General features: G+C 39.0%; 1 protein-coding gene across 1 annotated transcript in view; it reads right to left on the bottom strand.

Annotated features, from left to right (window-relative positions):
* The window catches only part of lrp2a (low density lipoprotein receptor-related protein 2a), a 58,697-nt gene that overhangs the window by 5,659 nt on the left and 27,119 nt on the right, over positions 1 to 25,919 (bottom strand). Inside the window, exons 39-70 of the mRNA XM_088353500.1 lie at positions 24,726 to 24,761; positions 24,415 to 24,657; positions 24,210 to 24,335; positions 23,081 to 23,200; positions 20,912 to 21,043; positions 20,525 to 20,726; positions 18,697 to 18,992; positions 16,797 to 17,463; positions 15,688 to 15,858; positions 15,340 to 15,563; positions 15,018 to 15,195; positions 13,655 to 13,851; positions 13,331 to 13,576; positions 13,133 to 13,261; positions 10,928 to 11,047; positions 9,817 to 9,933; positions 7,831 to 7,947; positions 7,632 to 7,769; positions 7,437 to 7,559; positions 7,223 to 7,351; positions 6,523 to 6,654; positions 6,318 to 6,449; positions 5,669 to 5,812; positions 5,430 to 5,595; positions 5,234 to 5,362; positions 4,939 to 5,162; positions 4,684 to 4,863; positions 3,726 to 3,845; positions 3,495 to 3,585; positions 3,349 to 3,416; positions 3,136 to 3,253; positions 1,703 to 1,823 (exon numbers count right to left, since the gene is read on the bottom strand). Coding sequence (XP_088209626.1) covers positions 1,703 to 1,823; positions 3,136 to 3,253; positions 3,349 to 3,416; positions 3,495 to 3,585; positions 3,726 to 3,845; positions 4,684 to 4,863; positions 4,939 to 5,162; positions 5,234 to 5,362; positions 5,430 to 5,595; positions 5,669 to 5,812; positions 6,318 to 6,449; positions 6,523 to 6,654; positions 7,223 to 7,351; positions 7,437 to 7,559; positions 7,632 to 7,769; positions 7,831 to 7,947; positions 9,817 to 9,933; positions 10,928 to 11,047; positions 13,133 to 13,261; positions 13,331 to 13,576; positions 13,655 to 13,851; positions 15,018 to 15,195; positions 15,340 to 15,563; positions 15,688 to 15,858; positions 16,797 to 17,463; positions 18,697 to 18,992; positions 20,525 to 20,726; positions 20,912 to 21,043; positions 23,081 to 23,200; positions 24,210 to 24,335; positions 24,415 to 24,657; positions 24,726 to 24,761 — 5,336 coding nt within the window. The remainder of the gene's footprint in view (positions 1 to 1,702; positions 1,824 to 3,135; positions 3,254 to 3,348; positions 3,417 to 3,494; positions 3,586 to 3,725; positions 3,846 to 4,683; positions 4,864 to 4,938; positions 5,163 to 5,233; positions 5,363 to 5,429; positions 5,596 to 5,668; positions 5,813 to 6,317; positions 6,450 to 6,522; positions 6,655 to 7,222; positions 7,352 to 7,436; positions 7,560 to 7,631; positions 7,770 to 7,830; positions 7,948 to 9,816; positions 9,934 to 10,927; positions 11,048 to 13,132; positions 13,262 to 13,330; positions 13,577 to 13,654; positions 13,852 to 15,017; positions 15,196 to 15,339; positions 15,564 to 15,687; positions 15,859 to 16,796; positions 17,464 to 18,696; positions 18,993 to 20,524; positions 20,727 to 20,911; positions 21,044 to 23,080; positions 23,201 to 24,209; positions 24,336 to 24,414; positions 24,658 to 24,725; positions 24,762 to 25,919) is intronic.

Genomic DNA, 25,919 nt, shown 5'->3' with positions numbered 1-25,919 from the left:
GCAAAAAACGGGACAGGCAGTAGTCAGGGGTCGAAAAAGGCTTGCCTTGAAAAACAAGTTCGCAGACGGACTGACCACAGGGGATTGACATGACAGCGTTCAGATAAAGACAATCAGAACCCGCGGCGGTTGGCGCCAAATGAGTGGGCACAGGTGATTCACATCGGTAATCATGACAAAAATACTTTTAATATCACACAGAGACAACCCAAGGAAATACAAAATGCAGTTTTGAAATGTTGATTCAGTTTATTAAGGCACAAAAAAAATCTAAAACCTATTTGGCCCTATGTGAAAAAGTAAACCTGATAAAGACTTGGGTCACCTTTGGCAGCAATAACAGAAATCAAATGTTTACGATTATTGGTAATGTGTCTTTCGAAACGCTGTAGAGGAATTTTGGCCCAATCTTAATGGCAAAAGTGTTTTAAATATACTATATTGGAGGGTTTTCTAACATGAACTGCCTGTTTAAGGTCACACCATAGCATCTAAATTGGATTTAAATCATGACTTTGACTTGGTCACTCCAGAACCTTCATTTTAGTTTTTTTTTGGGCCATCCAGAGATGGACTTGCTGGTGTGTTTCAGATTGTTGTCCTGGTGCACGATCCAATAGTGTTTGAGTTTGAGGGCACAAATTGATGGTTGGATGTTCTCCTTCAGGATCTTCTAGTAAACACAAGAATTCATTATTACAACAACCACAGCAGGTTGTCTTGTCCTGAGGCAGCAAAGCAGCCCCATACCATCACACTGCCGCCACCACCATGCATTACTGGTGGCGTCATGTTATTTTTGTCAAACGTTGTGCCATTTTTATGCCAGATAACGGGCTAAACACCTTTCAAAAAGTTCAATTTTGACTCATCAGTCCTCAGAATAAAACTCCAAAAGTCTTGAGGATAATAAAGATGCTTTTTGGCAAATGTGACTCTGCGTTATTTTGTGACAGTAGTTATTTTTGCCTGCATGGGAACTCTCCCATGAATGCCATTTTTGTGTCTTTTTTTATAGTGGAGTCATACACACTCACCTTAACCGTGGCCAGAGAGACCTGCAGTTTCTTAGGTGTTTTTCGTGATTCTATTGTAACCTCCTGGATTAGCCATCTTTGAATAATCTGAGTAGGGAAGGTTTGCCGCTGTTCCCAGTTTTCTTTATTTGTGGATCATGGCTCTGACAGTGGTTCGCTGGAGCCCTGAAGCCATAGAAATGGCTTTGTGATCTTTTCTAGACTTATAGATTTCAATCATTTTTTTCTTATTTCATCTGGAATTGGATCACGGCTAGTCTATTGTGTTCTTGAGATTTTGTAGCCTACTTCACTTTTGTCCGACAAATTCAATTTAAGGGATTTCTTGATTTCTTGGTGGGTATCAGTTTTGGGTGTGACCTGCGGAATTGAACTTAGCTTTGCCAAAAAGGTGGTTAGTTACTGGTACTTTGTGATTCAACAAGGGGGGGTATTACTTTTTCACATGGGGCCAGATAGTTTTTGATTTTTTTCAGGAGGCCTAATAAACGGAATCAACATTTCAAAACTGCGTTTTGTATTTCCTTGCGCTGTCTCTGTGTGGTATTTAAAAAAAAAATTGTGAACTGAAATCTTTGTTAAACCTTAGATAAATATGCAAAAAAACACATATCAGGAAGGGGTTAAATACTTTTTCATGTTGTATTAAAGCTCTGCGAACTCACCATCTGCACTGCACTATCGATAAAGGAGACTCCGATGCGGGTGGGACTAAAGTCCACGTTATCCCCAGAGCGGAACATCACGCCGTTCCCCGTGTAATCCGACTTCACCAGACTGCTCAGGCTTGGAAAACAAGACCGTAGCAATATTTTAGTATGACATCTCGGGAGTGTCAGTGCACTAGAAGTGCAACAACTAATCGATTAATCGTTTTATACGGCGGTAGTAGGTTCTACTTATTTTAAGTAACAATTAATCATTATTCATAGGAACACTGTGTATTATTTGACCCATGGATGTCACTGTATTGTGTAGTGTGAAATAAATCGAAATTTTTTGACCTACAAGTATTCGCCTGATATGCGAAAGGTCCCTGGTTCGTGACTGGGTGGATATATATGTTGGCCTAGAGAGAGATGGGCGCCACCAGGCTGTACTTGTCCAAGACACACCACAGGATAACCCTTGTAGTATGGGGATCCAACCAACCGTAAATGAATTAAGTTTTTCTGACCACTAAGAGGCATTAAAAATCCCCTAAGTCCCTTTAAGGATTTTTTAAAGTTGTATTTTTTGTATATTTCTCTCTAATTATAAAGAGATACAAATAAAGCTCAACTACACTGTAGAAAAAATATCTTGGCAGATAAATAGCCTTATTTTATGTATAATTTGAGTAGTTTTAAGAAATGTAAGTTTGTTTTTCTGAAAAAAAAAAAAGTATTAGGTTGGTGGAAGGTGGTTTTACATATTAAGTATTAGGATTTTTTATGTACATTTTTTTTATCAGTAGAAGATATTTACTAAAATGAGCAAAATAATCTACTATTGCTAGAAATAATATTTCTGCTTTTTCTTATTTAATTTGAAACAAAATATCATTAAATAAAATAAATATATGTTAAATTAACTTTTTTTCTGCCAATAGATTAAGAATTGAATTTGTACACATACTAATTGTGACCCCATTGGCAAAAAACGTTTTCATTTTAAGTATTTGTTTTATTGTTTTAAGATATTTCATTAGGTTTTTTGAAAAATAAAAACGAAAATACCCTTAAATCAAGGGACACGTTTTTATCTAAAAGAATGTGAATATGTTTTCTTGCTAATATTACAAATATTTTCTACCAAGTGAAGCATAATACTTGAGTAAAAATGAGTAAAATAAACTACTATCTGCGAGATAATGTTGCTTCTTTTATAAGTGCCCTTATTTTACTGGGAAAAACAAATCAAAATATATCAAAACTAGGCAGTCAAACGTTTTAAAATGAACAGTAAAGTACCTAAAGGGAAATAACACATTGGTGTAAAAATGTAGCTAAATTGAGTATATTTTTTTCAGATTTTTTAAAAAACTATGAAAAATCCTCCGTTCCGAAAAAAAAAATCCCATTTGTACATTTGTTGGAGATGAGAGAAACCAAGCTACCTGGGCAGCTTTGGCATAGATGGGATGAAGGAACCAGTTCTTTTGTAGTTGAGGAAGACTCCAACTGCCAAAACTCCAGTAACAAGGGTGATGATGGCTGCCAGTAGAACCGCCACAGCTTGAAAAAATGGACCTTGATTATTATACCGGCAATGAATGATTGCTGATTTATTTCTTCAATCTTTAATTTGGGACAAATGTTGTTGGTAGTACCTGTTCCAGATGGAGCGCTTCGTGACTTTCCCATTTCACAATAGCTCCCCAAATAACCATAAGGACACCTTGCAGAAAGACAGGTGACTGATTTAGTGGGTGAACTTTGATGGATTTGCTATGAAACACGTAGCAACAACACTCACTTGCATTTGGGCACCCCCCCTTCATCTGTGTAGCACGTCCCACCATTCATGCATCTGCATGCAAGAGGCATGGCAACAGGCGCCTCAATGGCTACAGAGGAGTCAGCCGGGGAGGAAATGATAAAACCCAGGCAAAAACATAACAGTCAAAACAAAATCAAACAGTGGGGGACGCAATAGGATGCAGAAGGACGGACGGGGCCGATGGCAAATACATAGTCTGCGGCTTACCTGCGTCGCATTCGCCCGAGTCGAAATCCAGTGCGGAGGAACCTTGGGGGCAGGCGCAAGTGTAACCGCCTGGCCGGAGCAAACACAAGTGACTGCACACGTTCTTACAAGGGTTGGGCACTGGTGAGAGAAAAGCAGAATAGCTCAGATGAGATAACTGATATCTCGCCACAGTATAAGTCCATTTATTTAGCTAGTGGTGGGACATAAGATGAGAGGAAGGCCCAAATATGCTTGGATGGATGGGGCGAAACATGCTCAGGTTGGTTATTTTATGGGTGCAAGAGTGTGTGCAAGAGATGGATTTAAATGACTGACATTGACGCATATGATGCAGAGGGGGTAAACCAGTGTATGCTGTCTGGCCTCTCTGTTGATGAAGGGTTGCATGGTACAGCAACTCACCCCTTGTTTTGCTGTTGGCTTAATGTTCGGTGTGAGGTTGGGAAAGGAATGGATGTTTGGTGAATGTGAGTGTGTTCTTGACCCTAGCCACCTTCCACTAGGTGGATATGGCTTAAATAAATGAATAAATAGATAGACAGCTACCTAGCTAAATCTATTTATCCATCTATCTGGCTAGCTACATTATCCATCTCTCTGTCCATCCATCCATCATTTTCAGTAAGTTAGCTAGCTACAGTTAGCGAGCTGGCTGGAGTATTCATGCCTCCATCCATGCATCATTATCAGTAAGTTGTATAGCTAGAGTAAGATACCTAGCTGCAGTATTCATTCTTCCATGCATTCATCCATGAATTCATCCATCATTTTTAGGATATTAGATAACTACAGTTAGCTCACTAGCTGCATAATCCATCTATCATTTAAATAAGTTAGCTAGCTACAGTAGGTTCCTAGCGGCAGTATCGATTGATCCACCCATCCATCCATTCATCCATCCATCCATTCACCCACCCACTCATCCATCATTTTATTGTTGTAAGTTGGGACTGACCTGATTGGTTGTGCCGGTGCTCCTGGTAAATGCGAACCTGAGTCAGCCAGGGGTTGATGGTCAATACCTTGACTTTGTTTCCTTTCCCAAACTTATTTGTTTTCCACACTTCGCCTTTCTCCTTCGTTGTCCAGTACACATGGCCCTCGAACAAATCCAGACTGTATGGATTCCCAATATCTGGATCGATCATGAAGACAATATTAGTTATGTTTGACCATCCTTTTATTGGGACATTTTTGTGATGAACCTTACCTCCTGATATGATGATTTTTCTGTCCGTTCCATCAGGCTTCATGGAGCCAATCGTATTTTCTTTGGAGTCGCACCAGTAGATCCTGTGTGCGTTCAGATAGTCGAGAGCCAGACCCGTAGGCCAGCCTAAGTCTTCTTCACTGACCAGCACCTGCCTGCTTTGGCCATCCATCCACGCTGACTCTATTTTTGGTTTCCTCCCCCAGTCTGTCCAGTACATTTTTCTGTTGAGACCCCATGACAATTATCAGGTTTGTACAACACAAAGAAAAACATTTAAGTCAAGAATTCCTACCCAAGTGCAGGATTGACAACGATCGCAGCGGGCTGGTCGAGGTCAGTGTGGACTAACCACTTCCTGTACCGACCGTCCAGTTTGGCCACTTCTATGCGATTGGTGCCGGCGTCTGTCCAATATATATGGCTGTAAACACATCCGGTGTCATTCTGGGCTGATGAAGAAAACCGCCAAACAAGACCTGGTGAATTACCCGCCAACCCAGTCCACTGCGATGCCGTCTGGATTTGCCACGTATTTCAAGTTTAGGTCCATGTCTTGGACCGGGTTGTTGCCGTGATCGTTGAAGGTGGTCATGTAGGCCCGTTTGATAGAGCCAAACTCTGAACCTCGACCCACGACAGTCCAGTACACGATACCTGAAACAAGATATGGATCAGAGAGGTGAATATTTTTGCTTTTAGACACACAAAAAAAAGTGGATATCTTTACTAAGGCCTTCTCTGTCTGGATCCCACAAGTAGTCCAAAGCTTGGATATGCTCTGCGTTGTCCACATAGTCAGAATATTGCTCCGATGAAAGATTGAAACGGCGAATGCGGACATTGTCCGGCAGGAGCAGCACTGGTGGGTTTCCTTTGATCATACAAAGAATGATTAAACCTAACTGCACAGCAGAAAGGATATTACCCCATTGGCAGTTTTGCTAATTTTATTTACAATTTTAAGACTTTCAAGCCTGAGATTCGAGTAAAATAAAGAAATTCTTACTTAAAATATGCAAAACTGTCTTATTTTAGATGGTGACAGGTAGTTGTACTTATTTCAGGGACTGAGTATTTTTATTTAAGTTTTTTTTTTTAGGTATTTTTATATTTATATATTCTCATTTACGTAGAAGACATTTCTTAAATTGACCAAAACAATTCTACCTTTTGCTAGGAATGATATTTCTCCTTTCTTATTTTGTTTCAGAATGTTTCAAAATAAAATCCAAAATGAAAAAAAGAAAACATTTTAAACGAGCAAACGTTTCTGCCAATCAAGTAAGATTTTCTTCTTTGTGCACTACAAAAAAATTAGTTCTAACCAGATTGACTGAAAACTTAACACTTTTCAAGCGTATAGAGCTCATTCTTACCTTGCGCTGCACATTGAGTCCCACGTGGCTCACTAAAAGACACAAAGCCCTCGGCGCAAAAACACTCGTAGCTGCCTTTAGTGTTCCTGCACTCTTGCGGACAAATGCCGTACACCTCACATTCGTTGATATCTAAGAAGAGACACAAATTAAGAAATATGAATCCGAATCACAAAAATATTAATTCCATTGCCGACGCTAAAACCTTCGCAGCTGTGTCGTTCGCCACTCCTGGCCCGGTAGCCTTGCATGCAGGAGCACAAAAAGCCTCCGTCCGTCAGGTCGGTGCAATTGTGCTCACATACACGGGCTTCACAAGTTTGCGTGCTGTGTTGATCTGATAAGTGAAGGAGATAAAAGGACGAATAAGACACGAAAAAAGCTCTGTATGTAGACTTGACCTTGAATGTGAATGTTTTACAAAAATTCAATTTTACATATAATTAAAAATAGAATAATAAGAGATATAATTTCATTAATTTCAAGTATTTTTGTCTTATTTAGCAACTCGAAAATTCATTATGAAAAGCAAAATTAGAAAAATATACCAATGTAAAAAAGCATAAAGGGTAAAAGTTGAAAAATAAGAGAAAACATTTTAAATTAGCCAATCTTTTTGCCAACTGCCATGTAAAATATATTTTTAAATGTATTTTTCTTATTTTACTATTAAAAAAAATTAACCACAGTTTTACCAGAAAATAAAGGTTCATAAAAAATTGAATATAGTAAAATATGTACTCAAACTGAGCGAAATGAGGTGCCAGTCTAGCAATAATGTCTACCCCTTTTCTGATTATGTAACTTGTGAAAGAAAAAAAGAGTATCAAAACCCTTATCTGAAAATATTTGCGATTAATTAAATTGTGCTGTGGTCTGAAATTGTTATTGTTGACATTACGTACGGCATCCGAGTTCATCCGACTGGTCACCGCAATCATCATAATCATCACAGGTGTACTCTAGAGGAACGCATTGTCGGTTACTGCATTTATATTCTTCGTCGGTGCAGGGTCCGTGCGTTGGGCTTAGGCCTGACAGAAAAAGAAAAGACCTTTGATATCTATGAGAGTGAATGAGTTAAATTAAGTCCTAGATTATTATTTTTATTTTTTTTACAGTTTTCCTGTCTCTCATCCGAGCCATCACCACAGTCGTCTACAGAATTGCAGAGCTCGTGGCTGTAGATGCAACGGTTGTTGTCACAGCGGAAACGAAACTGCGTCTCGCATTGCACATTCACTACTGGGGCAGAGTTACTGAATGAAAGCCGAATCATAACTCAATTTATGCTTCGAATGGTGTTCTTCATACAGCAAAGGTGGAGCTCCTCGTCTGAATCGTCCCCACAATCGTCGTCTCCGTCGCATTTCCAGTGTGGCTGCACGCAGATGTGATTTTTGCACTCAAACAGAAAGTGAGGGCAGTGGGTGCCATTGGGAAAGCGTGGTGCTAAAAGAACATAGTGGTTTCAGGCATGTGTGCTATCTTGTATGGAAATGCTCAAACTCACCGCACGACGACTCATCCGTGTAATCGGCGCAATCGGCGTTGCCGTCACATTTAAAGCGGTCAGCGATGCAATGCCCGCTTTGGCACTGGAAGTAGCCAGGGTGGCACGTCCGTAGCTCTGCCACATAGATGCAGCGCGGGATTACTTGGCAATGCGAAACTAGCTTTTACAATTCATTATGAAATATAAAACACAAGACTATTCATTGGAAATAAGGCTAATAACAGTTTTAACAATATTAAACAAATGGAAAATGAGAAATTAGTTTACATTTATAAGAAAGAATTGTCTTACACCATATATTACACTATATGTATATTGGTCAGCAATGCAATGCCTGCTTTGGCACTGGAAGTAGCCAGGGTGGCATGTCCATAGGTCTGCCACATAGACGCATAGACTAGCTTTTACAATTGATTACGAAATATAAAACACAAGACTATTCATTTGAAATAAAGCTAAAGCACTTTTAACTAGATTAATTAAACAAATAAAAATGAGAGATCAGTTTAAATTTATAAGAAAGAATTGTCCTCCGCCATATATTACACTATATATTCAAATGGAAGAAGTTATATCTAAATTTGGCAAATAAATTAACAATCAAACAAACTAATAAATGTACATCTGTAAAATAAAATCACATTTTATTATAAATTATTAGTTTAATACATTTATCTATTTATTCATGCAATCATTGATCTTCAATTTTTCAAAAATCTTTTTTTTTTCCATATAATTTTTTTTTGCAGTTACACGGTTCAGAAATAACATCTGTTTCTTAACACATTGGTCCTTTTTGGGGGTGCTGGTCAACTTAACTAACATTGAAACTCTTACTAGATTCTAACAAATACAATATTGAATTTATGTTTTTGTTATGACAACTTTTTGTAATAACTTATTTAACATAATTTGAAAAATTAAACATGCCTTTCTTTTTGCGGAACGCGAATTTCTAAATCCAAAATACTGTCATAGACAGCAAGAAAAAAGCCTCAGAGGAATCAAATTTTGTTTATTTTAAGTATTTTTGTTCATTGTTCACAATTCTAACATGATTTCTTTATATAATGTTTTTTAAATTATTATTATATATTTTTTTAGTCCTACAAATATTTAAAATAAGAAATGTATCTGACAGACAAGGCAGATATTTTTGCAAATTGTGAGAATTATTTTTCTCATTTTACTGGACAAATAGTTAGACAATTTTTTTATTGTATCAGAAAAAATGTTTTTAAACAAAGCGAAAACTGAAAAAAAAATACTTAAAATAAGTACAACTATCTGCCAATGGGGAAAGATTTGTAGGGTGAACCTGTAATAAATATGACATTGTTTAGTGCAAGAATCTCCACAACCGACAGGTTCTGAAAATAGCTCCCCAGCAATGGGTCATTGTGATTTTACAGGAAAATTGATTTATAACACGCATTATGTTTTAGTGTGTTGACCTAGGCTATTTTAACTGAACTTCTAATAATATAATCGCAACATCATAGAAATAACATGATAAGTTGTTATTTTAAAAATGCATAATAAATTGGTAACTCTTCTTGTCATTCAGTAACAAAAAGTAGCTCACAGCCTCAAAAAGGTTGATGACGCCTGGTTTAGTGTATGTATAACAAATTCATGTTGACTGTGTTTGTTTCTTATTACATTTAAAAATGGGGAAAATTTGGAAAATAGACATATTATAATAAACACATTTTCAACTTTTTTTTCACAGGAAATCATTTGTATATGTTATACTGTGGCCAATGAATTCAAATACGTTAATTTGTTGATAGAATATCTTATTTTATATGCCTGCTTATGTTTCACAATGAAGTGTTTAGTGGCTTCTTGCACTGTACGCATAAAACAGAAGACAGGTGGTCCTGTCTGACTGGCGGGCTTAAAAAGGCCCGTTTTATTGGCCTTGGCACTGCGGTCCACAGTAACTCGCAAACAAGCAGCCAAAACAAAGCCTCCACCCACCGCAGTCCCTTTCATCCGAGTTGTCTTCACAGTCGTTGTCATGGTCGCAGACCCAACGTTCGGGAATGCAGTGCAGATTATTGCAGCGAAACTCGCTCTCGGTGCATGCACGTGGTGCTAAGAAGGGCGGAAGGGGAAAAAAAACATCTTAACTTTTACAAATGCCAGCATCAAGCGCAAACAGAACACGTTAACATGCTTTGATGATCCCTGTATAGTTAGACTCCTTCTGATGACCCCAAGACAAAACACTGCGGCCTCTTTAAGTTCAGCAGCACCGGCGAGACGCCGGATCCTAGAGCGGGTTTCCTCCTTATTAAGCGGCACCTTCTCAGGCATGATTTAATTCTGCAGAGGCCAAAGGTGGCAGACTCCCTCTCTCCTGAGGACAGACTGTTTCTCAAGCAGCTGATAAGTTCGCTTGTCTCCCCTAACGGCAGCCAGCTGTCAGCACAAGTGTGAAGACTCTTGGAAAAAAATCCTCCCAAATAAAAGCATGAAGAGAGTTATTTAATTCAGTTTTTTCTATTTTCATACGATCCACAGAAAGGACTATGAATACCAAGGACTTGTTTTTTAGAATTTAGAAATCTAGAGCTACTTAAAACAATACCTTACTCTGTGTGTTTATTCCTGAAACTTAGAAGCAATAATTTTTTGCGGACCATTGTAACATTCTAAAGCTTGACTCAATAACAATGTGCCAGAAAAATATGTGATGAAAATACCTAACGATATTACAAAATTAAAACATTGTGTATTAAAAAAAAATGTATAAAAAAGTAAAAAATCAAAAAGAACAAAAAAAAAATATATACTATGAAATGAAAAACTTTGACGCAATAACAACATGCCATAAAATATTTTATAAAGATAAGTACATAATAAAATAAATTAAAAGAAAAATACACCCACAAAAGAATAAAAAAATTGAAACAGAAATAAAAATAATAACAATAAATAAACTGTAGTAAAATGCACCGGATAAAAAAAAAACCTGAAAGTTACATTCAGAAATTATCCCCAAACAAATTCATTAATAAACAATTTTGTACCATAAAGCAAAAAATGTGAGCACTCAAATTGAGACATCTGTCTTTATGATACTCACTGCAACTGCGTTCGTCAGAATTGTCCCCGCAGTCGTCATCGCCGTCGCAGCGCCACCTAAGCGGGATGCAGCGATGGTTGTCGCACTGAAAGTCGCCATTGGCGTCGCAGGTAATCTCATCTAAAAAGCGAAAACAAACGCACACGGGGGCCAGAGAAGTTTAGATTTTTTTGGTGCTTTAATAAATAAAATCAACATTTCAAAACAGCATTTTTTATTTCCTTGGGTTGGGTCTGTGTGATATTAGAATTGCTTTGATGATCTTAAACCCTTTGTGAGGGGTAAATATTCCAAAAACCCAGAAATCAGGAAGGGGGCAAATACACTTTCCCGGCACTGTATGTAAAATTCAGAAATTTTTTTTTTGATTGACAAAATAATTATTCTTATCTGTTTCACTACCTGCAATTAAAATGATGGATAGAGCACTGACAATCCACTGTCGGGGTTTGGACAGACGCCGAGTTCTTAGCAAAACCCTCACCAGTTTCATAACTTCAACGCTGGGGGTCGAAAGTTTGAAATGAAAGGCATCGCGTTTCTTAATTAAAGCACAAAGGGGGAGAGTGGAGGAGCGTGTCCGAGACAGATGGCTGACCTGTGATCATACCAAGAGAGGAGAAATGAGGCAAGTGGAGGAGACCTGGTATGAGCCGTCTCCACCACACGGTGCTGGGTGTGGAAGATAGGGCGAGCGAGCGCTGCCCTCCTCACGCTCCACCTGGCCCATCTGCTGCATTCTTATGGGAAGATTAGCACCGATCTCCCCTCCCGCTCAGGAATGGCACTAATGGAGAGAGGGCCTGCTGATAAGAGCCTGGGAGGGCCGGCGCAAGTGCGCACCGACTACAAAGCTCTGTGAAGGAACTGGCACCCCCACGCAAGGACGGAGTAACGGCACACACATGTGTGCATATTTAGAGCCTTACTACCCAACAGCTCATCAATTTGCTCTTGCAGTCTGTGTTTGTTATTCTGTGTGAGCAGCTTAGGTGCCGGCTAATGATTTGGTGATATACGGTTCAGTGCAGCCCACCACAATGGGATTCGGACCGGGAGTTGGCTTGAGAAATTTCAAATACATTTTTTACTCTCATTTATATATTTTACAGTTTCAAATCAATTATTTTTTACTTTAAGTTTTTGGGGCATGAAAGTGCCAATATGTTAACCCTATTGAAAACGTTTGAGCTGATACCAATACAAATATACCTGAAAGATGCGCTAATTTGTTTTTATGCTTTTAAATGAATGAATGAATGGTCTGTATTGTCATTAAACAATGATACAACACAATTGGAGGCCGTCTTCTTTCAGGTTAAGAAGCAATGTAGAGAACGGCAGCCTGTGCAGCTAGGCATCGGGGATCCTCGGTTGAGTCAGTTCTCAATGATAATTAAAATACAACAGTCACGAATGTACCAGCTCCATAAAATTTGATTTTGTATTTAAACTGTAAAAAATGTTCATTAGTATTTTTGAACTGATTCAGAAACTTTTTAATATGATGAATGATGGAGTGGAAAAACAATTAGTTTCCACCCACTGTTATGAATTATTACCTCAATTTTGGTAGTTAATCCTTTACATAACATACTGTATTAAGTGAATTTCCGCATGTGCAGTTTCCATGAACCGGGAAAGTTTTATGCACCAACGCACTGTGGGACTTAGTACAGAGAAGAATGCTCTATGCAAATCCAACTTATTTATTAAAAAAAACACAAATGTGTTTTGGTTGATTTCTCTTCTGTAACAGTTCTATATATCCATATGTGTTGTTAGCCTTTGCTTCTGGCAAGCCATGTATGAGCCCAACTTGTAAACAGACGGGACACAGCAATGGAGCAGACTTTTAAAGCAAGAGCAAACAAGCACAGTTCTAACTTGATTTTGGTGAGTGAAATAAATGAAATTATCCTTGATTTATGTGCGGAAGTTATGTCTATTTTTGACATTCTCTCTGATTGGATTGCTTGCAAATGGCATCTATACAGTACAAGGTTAATTGTTTTGTCCACAACCAGACATGTAAAAGATTAATTTTGTTTTAATCAAAGCCCAGAAAACAGGGCAGTTTTTATATCAGTCCTTTCCTGTTCTCCTTGCAAGTTCCAAATCTATTAATGTCTTCTTTACATATTTTGAGTGACTGCTAGAACTATAAGCCTATCAGAGAGGTAGTGTTGTAGCTGTCAAACTCACCGCAACCCTGCTCATCACTGTTGTCCCTGCAGTCATCGTGGCCATTGCACACAGACCAGAGAGGCACGCATCGATAGTTGGTCTTGCAGTCAAACTCTGTGTGGTTGTCACATCGATACGATGGCCCCACTAGAATAGAAAATTATTGTGAGGTGATACTGGTGAGTCGACAAAAACAAAGGTTAAAACTCCACTCACTGCACTCCTCTAGAGGCTCATCCGAGTTGTCGCCACAGTCATCATCGGTGTCACATTTCCAATTCTGGGGGATGCAGCGCCCATTACGGCATTTGAACTGCCCGGGGTGGCACGTCCTGGTGGAACAGTGTGAAGGGTCTTCATCAGAGCCGTCCCCGCAGTCGTCCTCACCGTCGCACTGCCACGACTCGGGGACACACTGCTTGTTGGCACACTGCCACTGGTGCGCTTCGCACTGGTGGGTCGCTAAAATATAGCATTGAGGAGGTTCTACACATAACTGCAAAGATAGCAAGTATTTAAGAAAAGGGGAGAAAAACTGACCACACAGGACGGGGTCTTCATCTGAGCCATCGTGGCAGTCCCGCTTGCCGTTGCAAACAAAGTGCGGACTGGTGCAGTTGCCGTCGTTGCACTGAAAGCGTCCGAGCCTGCAGTGGCGCAATGGGCAGGTTGGGGGTTCATCCGAGCCATCTCTACAGTCTCTTTGGCCGTCACACTTCCACCAGATTGGAATACAGCTGTTAATTATGCAAAATGGGCGACAGTTGAACGCATTTTTGACATATCATGTCAAAAACTGTTTGAACATTCAAAAAGTCCAGTTGGAGAACACAGGAGAAAATGTAGAAAACAAATTGATAATTAATCCTTTTAATTAAACATTTAGATCCACAATTTTAAGGTTATTCTTCTTGTTTTACTCAAAATAGTTCTTAAGTAATATTAAAAGAAGAAAACTAAAACAATTATTTTCTCATTTTACAGTTTTTTGATTACTTAATATTAATTGTTTTTGGTAGGGAAAGTAAGAAAACTTTATCTAATAAAACAATTGAAATATACTTAAAATGACCAGTATCATCTGCATGTGAAATACAACATGAAATATACAGGTTTGAAAATTAGGATAAAATGTAAGGACATAAATACAATAAAATACTGTAACCAGTTTTTTCCTTCTTGTGAAAATATCTAATTTCTCAGGCGGAAATTGTGATCAATTTTAGATTTATTATTTATTTATTTTAGATGGATAGACAGATATCGGTAGATTGATAGATGGATAGATACTTTATTCATCCCCGTACGGAAATTATTATGATGAGTTTAAGAATTATTATAACCAGTAATTGAAAATAGTAGTTAGAGGTGGGGTGTGTAGTTTGAGATGTCCTTTTAAAACTTTACAGTTAAATATTTTATCTCTTAACAATGGCCAACTTAATTCAAAGAGCTTTTTTTTTTTTTTTCACTATCTATCTGCTTTTATCTTACGTTTACCCTCAGTGTTCTGGCCACTAAATAAAGTAAAACGTTTCTTGTGAAAAAAAAAAAACCTATTTACTCAAAATGAGCAAACCCCTTTTTTGAAAGACTAACTAATTTCAAAAGATAAATTCATCTTTTACTTATTTTAAATATATTTTTTGTATCTTCATAAAAAAAAAAAAACAATAAACATAATTACAACTAAATATACATAAAGTAACATTTTTAAGTTTTTAAATTTGAATTTAGTAATATTTTTAACAGTATAAAATCACTGTCATTACTCTCATTTAAAACTTATTTTCTGCCGATAAAACAAGAACACTGTTTTTGTAGTTAATTGACAACACTTACTCAGTTTTCTAACAGCACAATTTGCAGTGCATGAATGAAGATAAAAACAGCCTTGACAAACCGTTCATTGTTGGTGCATCTGTACTGGGTGCTGGTGCACATGGCAAGGCATCTGGTCACCCCTCCTATTTGCATTGCCTGGAAGTGGTCCGGACACTCGCAGGTGTGTTCCCTCCCCCCATGACGGATGAGGCAGAGGTGAGTGCAACCTCCATTGTTCACCGCGCAGGGGTTGCTTACTATCGGCGGAAGAAGCAAAAAGTGATAGGAACAATCTTAGTTCACCATCGGTAGACAAACACAACACTTGTACTGTTTGACCTGTCTTCTAAATCTGCACTCAAATCTAAGTGATCGATTGCAATGGATGAGAGTAGTCTTACCAATGGGTTGCCTGTAAGGATGGCACACATGGATATCGAATGGCCTGTGTGTGGTGTTGACCAGAACCTCCCGACCAGAACCGTCATATTTGTTGCCTTTTTCCACCGTTCGCGTGTTCCAGTCTGTCCAGTACACGGTATCTTCAAACAAGGTCAGGGCGAAGGGATGAGGCAAAATTCCGTTGTAGACTGCGTGTCTGTGCCGACCATCCAGGTCCGAGTACCTTGATAGAATACAATTGTCTTAATTGTCTTTATTGTCATTGATTACAACGTGGTGTAAACATCAAGACCGATAAAAGTTGTAAAAAAGTTTCTATTGTAGGCAACAGGACATAACAGACTCACTCGATGTAGTTCAAATGTGCGTCGGACCAGTAGAGCTTGTCATTGGTGTAGTCTATGGTGAGTCCATTGGGCCATTCTATTTTGGTGGTGATAATGGCTGCTTTGTTGGTGCCGTCCATTCCTACTCGACCTATGAAGGCTTTGTCACCCCAGTCGGTCCAGTAAATGTATCTAACAAGTGGAAACATAGAAACCAGGACTCGTATAGAATAAGCAAAATTAAGGTAGGGCCATGCTGCTCTTTTTTCATTTTGCCTCTGATGAAAGCTTGCAATTTTTGCTCAAAGAGTCATTTTTTTAAAAACAAAACAAAAACAAAAGGCTTATTTTAGGATGTGTCTATAATTTTTAAAACATCAAAAATCGAAAACATTTTTAAAAAATTGTTACTATCAAAAATGACACTTTTGCTTATATTGTCCAAGGTTTATTGATTGGAATTGTTTGAATTCATATTTTTTTCAGCTCTTCAGTTCGACAGTAAAATGTGTCACTCTTTGCAAAGGATGAAGACTATATGCCAGGTAGTAGTAGGAATTATTTGATACTTGTAACTGGTGCCAATTCCAGGCTTATTTCAAGGTATTGTTACTTGCAACAGTAGAATTGACGGCACTTTTCAATTAATTTCATGCAGTTTTAAGGAAATATATCCTTTTTTGACTTTTTTTAAAATATATTTTCTTAAAAAATATCAGGGGTTTTCAGGGGGTGGATGAGGTAATCGACATAGATGAGTATCAATGTGGGTAATACATATTGAAAAAAGGTATATCACGTATTATTTTTGGGGGATTTCTCATATGTTCTATCTTACTGTGTTCATATAGCTTGTTGTTTTTAAGGTGACAACCCTGCTCATAATTTCTTTCTTCAACATAAGTACAGTATAAAGGCCAATCTATACCGTAGTTTTAAAGTACTTGAAATTGAGTTTTCTTTCTTTCATATTTTGTTTGACAATAAACTTCTACTGTGGAATTGTTAATCAACTAACAAAAAATTGGTGTGTTATTGGGTAACATTCAATTAATACTGCTCTTATATAAAACAAGCTAACACTGTAAAATCAACTCATTGGGCTAAATCATGACAATTCTTGTACTTACCCGTGTTTGGGATGCAACACAATGGCTCTTGGGTTTTCAAAGCAGTAAGTGTTATTAGCATCAACACAGTGCTCCGCCAGTTTTTTTACAAAGCGACCGTCCAGTTCTGCCACTTTAAGGCAGTCCATGAAACTGTCCACCCAGTAGAGTTTCCTTGCAACCCAGTCAACAGCGAGGCCCTCGCCATGCAAGACTCCGTTTACCACCACTTCCCTATTGCTTCCATTGAAAGACATCCTTTCGATGACCCTACGGCTCACGTCAATCCAATACAAGTGTTTGTCTACGCGGTCAAAGTCCAGAGCCACCACGCTGGTCAGACCCTGCAAAATCAGTGAGTACGCCTGGCCATCTGTGGAAAGGTTCCTGAGGTAGTAGCGGTTGCTGAAAATGAGGTAAGGCGAGATGTTGCTGTTTTGGCGGCACCTGCGCCCGTCCGGTTCTCGGAGAAAGCCTGGGGCGCACTTGCAGACGTACGAGCCCACCGTGTTCTCGCAAACCTGGCTACATACGCCTGGTGTCTCGGTACATTCGTCCACGTCATCGCAGGTGGTCCCATCCGACATCAGGCGAAAGCCACGACGACAAGTGCAGATAAAGCTAGTAAGTGTGTCTGAACAGTTGTGGTCACAGCGATGGATGGATGGGTCTGTGCACTCGTTAACACCTGGACGAAAATTCGTTGAAATTAGTGATTATCAAAACAGATTCTGATACAAATGATGTAACTCAAAATACATTTCATACATCATATATTGTGAAAGTAATCCTGCAAAGCAAAAACAAACAGAATGAGTAGTAGCTTCTTCCCAAGACCTATTACCATCCTGAACTCCCTTATACAGCATCCATGAGCACAATGCACTGTACCACTGCAAATATGCACATATTTATTATAAATTATTTGTATAACGTTGTTTTGTTTTTATCCTTTTGCACATTTTTAAATTTTATTATTATTCATTTTGCTTGCACTGAAAGGAGAAACCCTCCAATTTTGTTTTACTATTGTAGAATGACGATAAATACCATCCATTCAGTTGTTTATTCGTTCAAAACCACAGTGAACAAACATAACTTAATATTCTATAATATATATATATATATATATATATATATATATATATATATATATATATATATATATATATATATATATATCTCCATCCATTATCTGCACCGATTATCCTCAGTATCCTCGACGCCAAGGGTTAACATCTCAATGCTGGGAGAGGCTGCTTGCTCCGTAGGGACTGAGCTGACAGCGTGTGCTTACATCTCATATCATCTCATTATCTGCACCGCTCATCCTCAGTAGGGTCGCAGGGATGCTGGAGCCCATCCCAGCCGTCTTCGGGCAGTAGGAAGGGGACACCCCAGACTGGTTGCCAGCCAGTTGCAGGGCACACAGAGACAGACAACTCACTCTCTCATTCACACCCATCGAACAATTTGGACCAGCCAATTCACCTGACATTATGGTTTTGGAATGTGGGAGGTAACCGGAGTGCCCAGAGGATATATTTCCCTCCCTCATCTTTTACAATTTTCAAACCTTTCTGAAAAATCTCTAGGAAGCCACTGGGACAGCGCTAAAGGACCACGTACGGCTTTAGAGCCACAGGTTGCTGATCTCCAGGGTAGGGGAACTTTAGAATTTCAAAGTGAAGCACTGATTATAGGGGTTGGCTGGTTGGTTGGTTTATTGGATCCCTAACCACTAGGGATGGAGGGGGACCATTTCCTGTGGTGTGTCTTGGGCAAGAACAACCTGGTGGCGCCCATCCCTCTCCATGCCAGGTTAGAGGGGTACTCGGCAGAAAATACATTTTATCGGGGGTACATCAATGACAAAAGTTTGAGAAATGATGTTTCATTGTATAGTCATTAACAAACCTACCGCATCCTTTCTCATCACTGTTGTCAGAGCAGTCGTCCTCCCGGTTACACACCCGGCTCAGCGGGACACAGTGTCCGTTTTGACATTTGAATTCTCCTGGGGGGCACGTAGGTGGTGGTGTGTGGCACATTTGCTGGAGTTCATCTGACTCATCGCCGCAATCATTGTCCCCGTCGCAGAGAAAATCATGAGACACGCAGCGGCCGTTCGAGCAGGTGAACTGGTGCTGTTGGCACGGCTGGTAGGAGCATCGCTGCTCGTCACTACCGTCGCCGCAGTCGTTTCGCCAGTCACACCTGATTTTTCATAACAGGGCACGATGAAGCCCACAACACTAGTAGAAATACAGTACCGTTCAAAAGTTTGTAGTCTGCAACACTGTTTTAAAACCTTGAAAAATGTAATATCACCCAGAGTGACTCTGTCAAAAAGAAGTTTCATATTTGAATTTAATCTGTCATTTCAGTTACTTGTGAACAATATTACCATAATAGCTTTCTTCCACCTTCGTAAGATTCACCAGATGCTGTCGAAGTCAGATGCTGAGATTACAATTCATGTTTTTAAGACCTTCATCTTGATTACTCTAATGTATTGTTCTATGGTCACCTGATTTTTAGCATCAAAAGCTTGCAGCTGGTTCAAAAAGTGGCAGCTTGACCATATCACTCCAATATTAGCTAACTTGGACTGGCTCCCGGTATGCTTAACATGTGACTTTAAGGTTCTCTTGCCAACTACAAATGTTTGCATAGACCTGCCCTCTCTTATCTTTGTAATTTGATTTCCTCTTATGTTCCAGTTCGGAGGCTCTGTCTGGAAATGCTGGTCTACATGTGACTCCAAGGGCCAAAAAGAAATCTCCAGGGTCGAAAGCATTCTTCATTCTGTGCTGTGGAATGCTCCGCCCCTGAGATAAGATCTGCAACCTCAGTGGAAGTGTTCAAGTCTAAACTAAATACATACTTCTGTTCTATAGCTAATGATTGATGTTGACCTCATACTTTTGTTTTATTGTCCATTACGGCTGTCTGGCTGGTGGCGGAGTGAGGGAGAAGGTGATGATTCAGCGTACTTGCACCTTAAGCATGGCATCATTTGCATCAACCAGCTGGTTGAGATGGGAAGCTGCTTCATTACTGTCTTGAGCTTCTTGAACCTCTTGAACAATTTTATACATCATCTATGTTTATTGTTGATGTTGACTACATTTTGTGTAAAGTCACCCAAAGCAACATCTATTGCAAGCTTGGTCATCTGGAAAAGGGTTTGGCGCCTTCTCAATGTTTCAACTCAGTAGATGGTGTAGTTGTTGGCTGTGTAGTCCTTTGAGACATCTTGTGATTAAGGGCTATACAGATAAATGTGACTTGACTGACAATTTTGTGTTTTCCATGAAAAAGTCCCACTTGTATTTATCGAATTAATTGTCCCTTGTCCGGGATATTTTGCCCATAATAATTTCTTCCTTTTGCTGGCCATCTCAGATATGTATTTTTCCTTGTAATCCCCCGTTGAAGGCCAGCATCTCAAAGTCACCTCTTCATTGTAAATGTTGAAACTGTTTTGTGAGTACTATTTAACCAAGCTGCTAGTTGAGGACCTATAAGTCTTATATTTCTCAAACTAGAGACTCTAATGTACTTGTCTTGTTGTCACTTATCTTTCTACCCTAGTTATGGCCTGTTTGTGCTGTTCTCTGAAGGGAGTAGTCTCATATTATCTTCATTGAAAAAAACAGTGTTTTTCTTGAAAAAAATAAAAGTATATTTCCAAGCAACCCCAAACTTTTAAACGGCATGATATTTACTCTTTTTTTTGGCTTCACCTGTACAAGCTACGTATGCAGAGCCCGTTGCTGCAGGTGAACTCATTGACGCCGCAGGATCTGCGCGAGCAGTTCTGATGCTCGTCCAACGCATCCGCGCAGTCGGCATCTCCGTCACACACCCAGTCCTGAGGAATGCACTTGCGCTGAGGCGCTCGGTTGTTCGCGCAGGTGAACTCTGCGCCTGAACATGTGCGGTTGGCTGAACGCAATCACAGAAAGCGGATTAAGAAAACATTTAACGGACAACACTGTTGACCCATGTGTCACGTTGTCTACATTCTAGAAAAGTCAAGACTTGAAACACAATGCGAGCATGGAGAATTTGAGTGTAGAGCAGAACAGGTGCAAGAAACAGATAGCAACATCAAATAGCACAGTGCTTACCGCAATTGTGACGCTGATCTTCGTCACTCATATCACCGCAGTCATTGTCTCCGTCACAGATCCAAGAAGTGGCAATGCATCTGCCATCGTCACAACGGAACTGATCTGCATTGCAGGTTCTGGCTTGCAAGACTGCGAACAAATATACATCTAAAAATGTTGATGTATATTGAAAATAAAAGCTAACCACTTTCTTGAATGCTTAAATATTTACATTCTTTCACTCAATGGCAAAATTACTAAATTTTTTTGCAGGCTTGGGGAGTAACGGAATACATGGAACGGCAAAAATGATGCTGGCAAGCTGTTTGGATTTATTTTCATTTTGTTTTTGTCGCATTTTATGTTAGTTTTGCCAGAGATCAAAGCTTACCATGTGTTGTGAGTCATAATTTTATTCATTTTTAGTTTCTTTTGTCTTTTATTAGCATATTTGGTATTGGAGTAATCCAAAAGTAATTGAAAGTAATCAAGTTAAAGTAACCCTACCCAACCCTGTATATTCATATATATATATATATATATATATATATATATATATATATATATATATATATATATATATATATATATATATATATATATATATATATATATATATATACATATATATATATATATATATATATATATATATATATATATATATATATATATATATATATATATATATATATATATATATATATATATACATGTATATGTATGTATATATATCTGATTGTTTGTCTGTTTATTTGTCTGTCCACACAAGAAAAGGGGGATGGAGTTTAGATATCACCACCATCTTTCCTGGGCAGTCAGGTAGGTGACTTGAGATATGAAAATTGCAAAACAGAGCTGACTAGGCTTTTTGGTTTGTTTACTCAGCATTTTTCCCAGAGAGAGGCATTACACTCTCCCAGGTCAGAACAACATTGAATATCAACACCATATTTCAGAGGCAGACAAACAGGTTACCCAAGATATGAAAACTTCCAAACAAGCTGACTTGGTATTTTTTGTTGACTCAGCAGCTATCCCAGAAAGACAATCTTCCATCCCAGGCCAGAACAAGTTTGACCGGGATCACAATCTTTCACAAGTCACCCCGGAAGTGAAAATACCAAAACGAGGGTTGTGCCCTAATGGTGCACAGCCATTTTAGATTAAGGCTTGTTTTTTGTTTCTTATACCTTGACATTTTGTTAGTATGGTAATTTAAACCTGGTATTGTGTATTAAACATCTTTTTTGAGCACGCCCACTTCGTTTCTATCTATTTGAATATGGGTCCACCAGCAGCTTGTCTATAAACCCAAATATGATGATTATATATGAATTGTTAACAATTTGACAAATGTAATCAATACTATCAAGAAAATGTGGTTCGTACCAAAATCATAAATCATTATTGTTGCATCTTCAGAAATTCAAAAAGCTGCTCATTATATAAAATACTTGTAAAATGGTTGGCAGACCGTAAAAGGCCCGAAGCTGTAGTTTGGACACTTTTCAAAGACTACTGAGAAAGAGGGATTTTTTTTTGTAACAAAAACTTGGATTTCTATATGTAGAACTCAGGCACCTTTTTAATTAATCTGATTTTTTTTCATCTTAAAAATTCCGAAAGTGAACATGTTAGTATTGGACATTTTATAAGAAAGATCAAATAAAAACTTGCAATATTAGGGAGTCAAGAAAGAATGTTTTTTTTCCTCTAATTATCTGAAAAGCCATAATTAAGGAGTTGATTGAGGACATGCAACTATTCACTACCAAAGAGACATTTCTTTTTAGAAATCAACACATTTGTGACAAATACTCACTCTCATAATTTATAAGCTTGCAATTCAACTCCATCAAAATACTTCCTGTAAGCCCCCAATCCCATGCATGGTGAACTATCTAAACAAAAGCCACAGTGAAGCTAAATGACCGCTACGGGACAAAAGGAAGTTGGAGGAGGTGCGCCACAGTAGAATCTGGCACACAATAGGAGGCATGGTTGAGCACCTCGTCAACAAAGAGATACACCGCAAAGTCTCACACTCTCCGCTGCATCATTCACCACTTCTTAAATGGGCGGACACGAGAACCGGTAGACAGTGGGGCGGTGATGAGTTCAGGCACACAAAGCCAGAAAAGGCCACTGGAAGCATTTAGGCCAAATGAGTTGTGTGATACTCACTGCAGGAAAGCGGTTCATCAGAGCCGTCGGCACAATCTGCCCCGCCGTCACAGTACCAATGCGTGGGGATGCAACGGCCACTAGAGCAACGGAACTCGCTCTCAGAACATGTGGATGTAGCTAAAGGGAAGACGTAAAAGATCAGAAAAACATCATAGAGATTTAGTGGAGTTGATTGATTTGTGTTCTGCAAAATAGGACAGTTACAATCATCAAGCCGAATTTTTTTTTAACTTCTTCCAATGAAAGTTTTGCTCATTTAAAGTACCTTTCTTCAAAAAGTACTAAATATTTTATTAAAAATATTATTATTCTCACGACATTATTGAGAATAAACAGTGTGGGAAGCAATTGAATGAAATCTTATTGTTCTTACTTTTGGCAAAATGTTTCAGAGTTATGTCTTTCAATGAATTACTCTCCTGTCTCCGGATGTCCTGCATCAATAGTTTTCACCTTGCTCAGATTGCTGAAGCAAGGCTTTTGACTAGGATAAGAAAGTTTAATCATATTACCCCAAGTTTAGCTGATTCGAGAGAGAGCAAGAGAGAGAAAGAGATATATGCATAGTTTGGGCGGAATGATGACAAGAGTGGGACACAAACTCTTCTCAGCTATATTCAAGAGAAAGCAGAGCAGGTGTACGGTCACAGTATAGTACGAAAAATGCTATGATATAAATTAGCCAATCAGCATCGTAGATCCAAGTCAAGAGGTGCTGGCCAATTGGCGCAAATCTTGACTGTCCGAAACGTTCCTCCGTGGTGTGCAAAGCACTTTTTTTTAAAAAATTTGTCTGTTTTGATTTTTAAATTGAATGGCCCATCGGCTTGAATCTTGGCTGCCCAAAAAGTTCCTCGCTGGTGCGGAAGGCATCTGTTGTTTTTATTGCATTCGAACTTTTTGTTTTTTCAATTATTTTTATTTTTCTTGCGAAGGAGTGAACCAGCAATAACTGAAACGCGAAGTGGCTAGGGTTCTCTGAACTTGGAGTACAAAGCCAAACTAAGCGCACATCCGTTTTAGTTTTTTTTATCCGCCATAAACAGTGTTGTCTGTGTGGAGTGTGTCTTCGAAAACATAAATAGAAAATATATAATATATAAAAAAGTAGAATGTTTAAACTGACCACAGTGCGTGGGACTCTCATCACTCATATCTCCGCAGTCGTTGTCTCCATCGCACAAGTATGAACGTGGGATGCAAATGTTGGTCGACTGACACTTGGTCTGTTCCGGCTGGCAAGTTCTCTCAGCTAAGTAAACAATTCATGCATTATGAATACATGACATGATGATTCTTCTTGACTCCTAAAAAAACTTGATTGCACTCACGGCAATTTTGCTCATCAGACGTCCCGTTGTCGTAGCAGTTATTGATGCCGTTGCAAACGTATTCCTTGGAAACGCAGCGGCCGTTGTTGCAGGCAAACTCAGCATTGGGGTCGCAATGCCTGAAAACGCAGGCCGCTTCATCACTGTTGTCTCCGCAGTCGTCGTAGTGGTCGCAACGATAGTGGTACGGCACACATCGCCCGTTGCCGCAGGTAAATACCGTGGGGTCACACGTGTGGAAGGCTGACAAATGGAAAACAGGACTTGTAAAAAGCTGCCTTGAGCATGCATTCCATGAACATTTAAATTACCTGACAAGGCTACAAACGATGACAGGAACTGAGGGACTGCATGCAAAAGTGTAAGCAATGGGGTTAGTATGGTTTTGGTGCTACGAGCTCTATAAAAGAATTGTACAGTAGACCCCCAGGGCTCGACTATAATCCATTCTGAGGTGGGGATGGCAAAGTAAAATTGCCTTAAAGTGGGGGTTACAAACCTATGATAATGCATAGTTTATGCATACTGATGATAAAATCTTTAAAATAACAAAACAGTAAACGGTAAGTAATACTCATGTGTAATATATCTGTATAGGATTAAATTACATTTTAAATAAATATACAATGATTTAAAATATGAATAAAATTACATTTACCTTTGCAGAAAAAAATGCGACTGATTTTGAGACTTCCACTTCCAAGGATCATCTCGAAGATTTTTTTTCTTTAAAAACCGTCATATATTTTAATAAAAGTCCCGATTGTCAAAAAGTTACGACCATGCAACTTAGAAAAGTGAGCGATTTTTGTGCGGCTTTTTTGTATTTCTTGATAATCCTCGGCTTGGTTTCAGTGTGTATCATCTGTTTGTTTCCTCATTGCAAGCCTTGGGACTCATAACAAATAAATACAGTACAAAAAATACAGTATTGTATAGATGGCTTGCACCGAGAATTTGAACTAAATGAAGGAAAATGCATTGTGGGAGGTATTTCAGCCAATAGCATATACACCTTTTTTTGATGCCATGACGCAAACCAATAGAAGACGAGCATTTTATTTGAAGTCGACCAAAGCAGACAAAGGTCTTAGAAACATAACTCACTCATGAACACCGCAGGGCTTTTGGGGCCACGCAAAATCATTTACCGTAAATTCCGGACTATAAGCCGCTACTTTTTCCCCAAACTTTTCAACCCTGCGGCTTATTCAGTGATGCGGCCAATTTTTCTAAAGGCCGCCAGCGGCGCTCGAGTACAAAAGGTAAGATTTAGACCGGTGGAATATATGCGCCGAGGAAGACTGCAACTTCTTGGCTTGACTAGCAGCGAGAAATCTTTCACTAAAACTGGCCGCATGCGAAAGGCAACTTTTTCACAAGTCTGCCAGTGGATCCTGACAGCGTGGGGCAGCATCAAAAAATCCACCATCACCAACGGGTTCCGAAAAGCCGTGACGGAGAGGAGGGCACACCAGCGACAGTGCGAGTGAGGCTGCGGGAGC

Source organism: Urocampus carinirostris, chromosome 14 (genome assembly GCF_059441175.1).
Source record: "Urocampus carinirostris isolate Australia breed hairy pipefish chromosome 14, RoL_Ucar_1.0, whole genome shotgun sequence".
NCBI lineage: Eukaryota > Metazoa > Chordata > Actinopteri > Syngnathiformes > Syngnathidae > Urocampus > Urocampus carinirostris.
The sequence above is the reverse complement of the archived record's forward strand: the minus strand, read 5'-3'. Positions and strand labels throughout refer to the sequence as shown.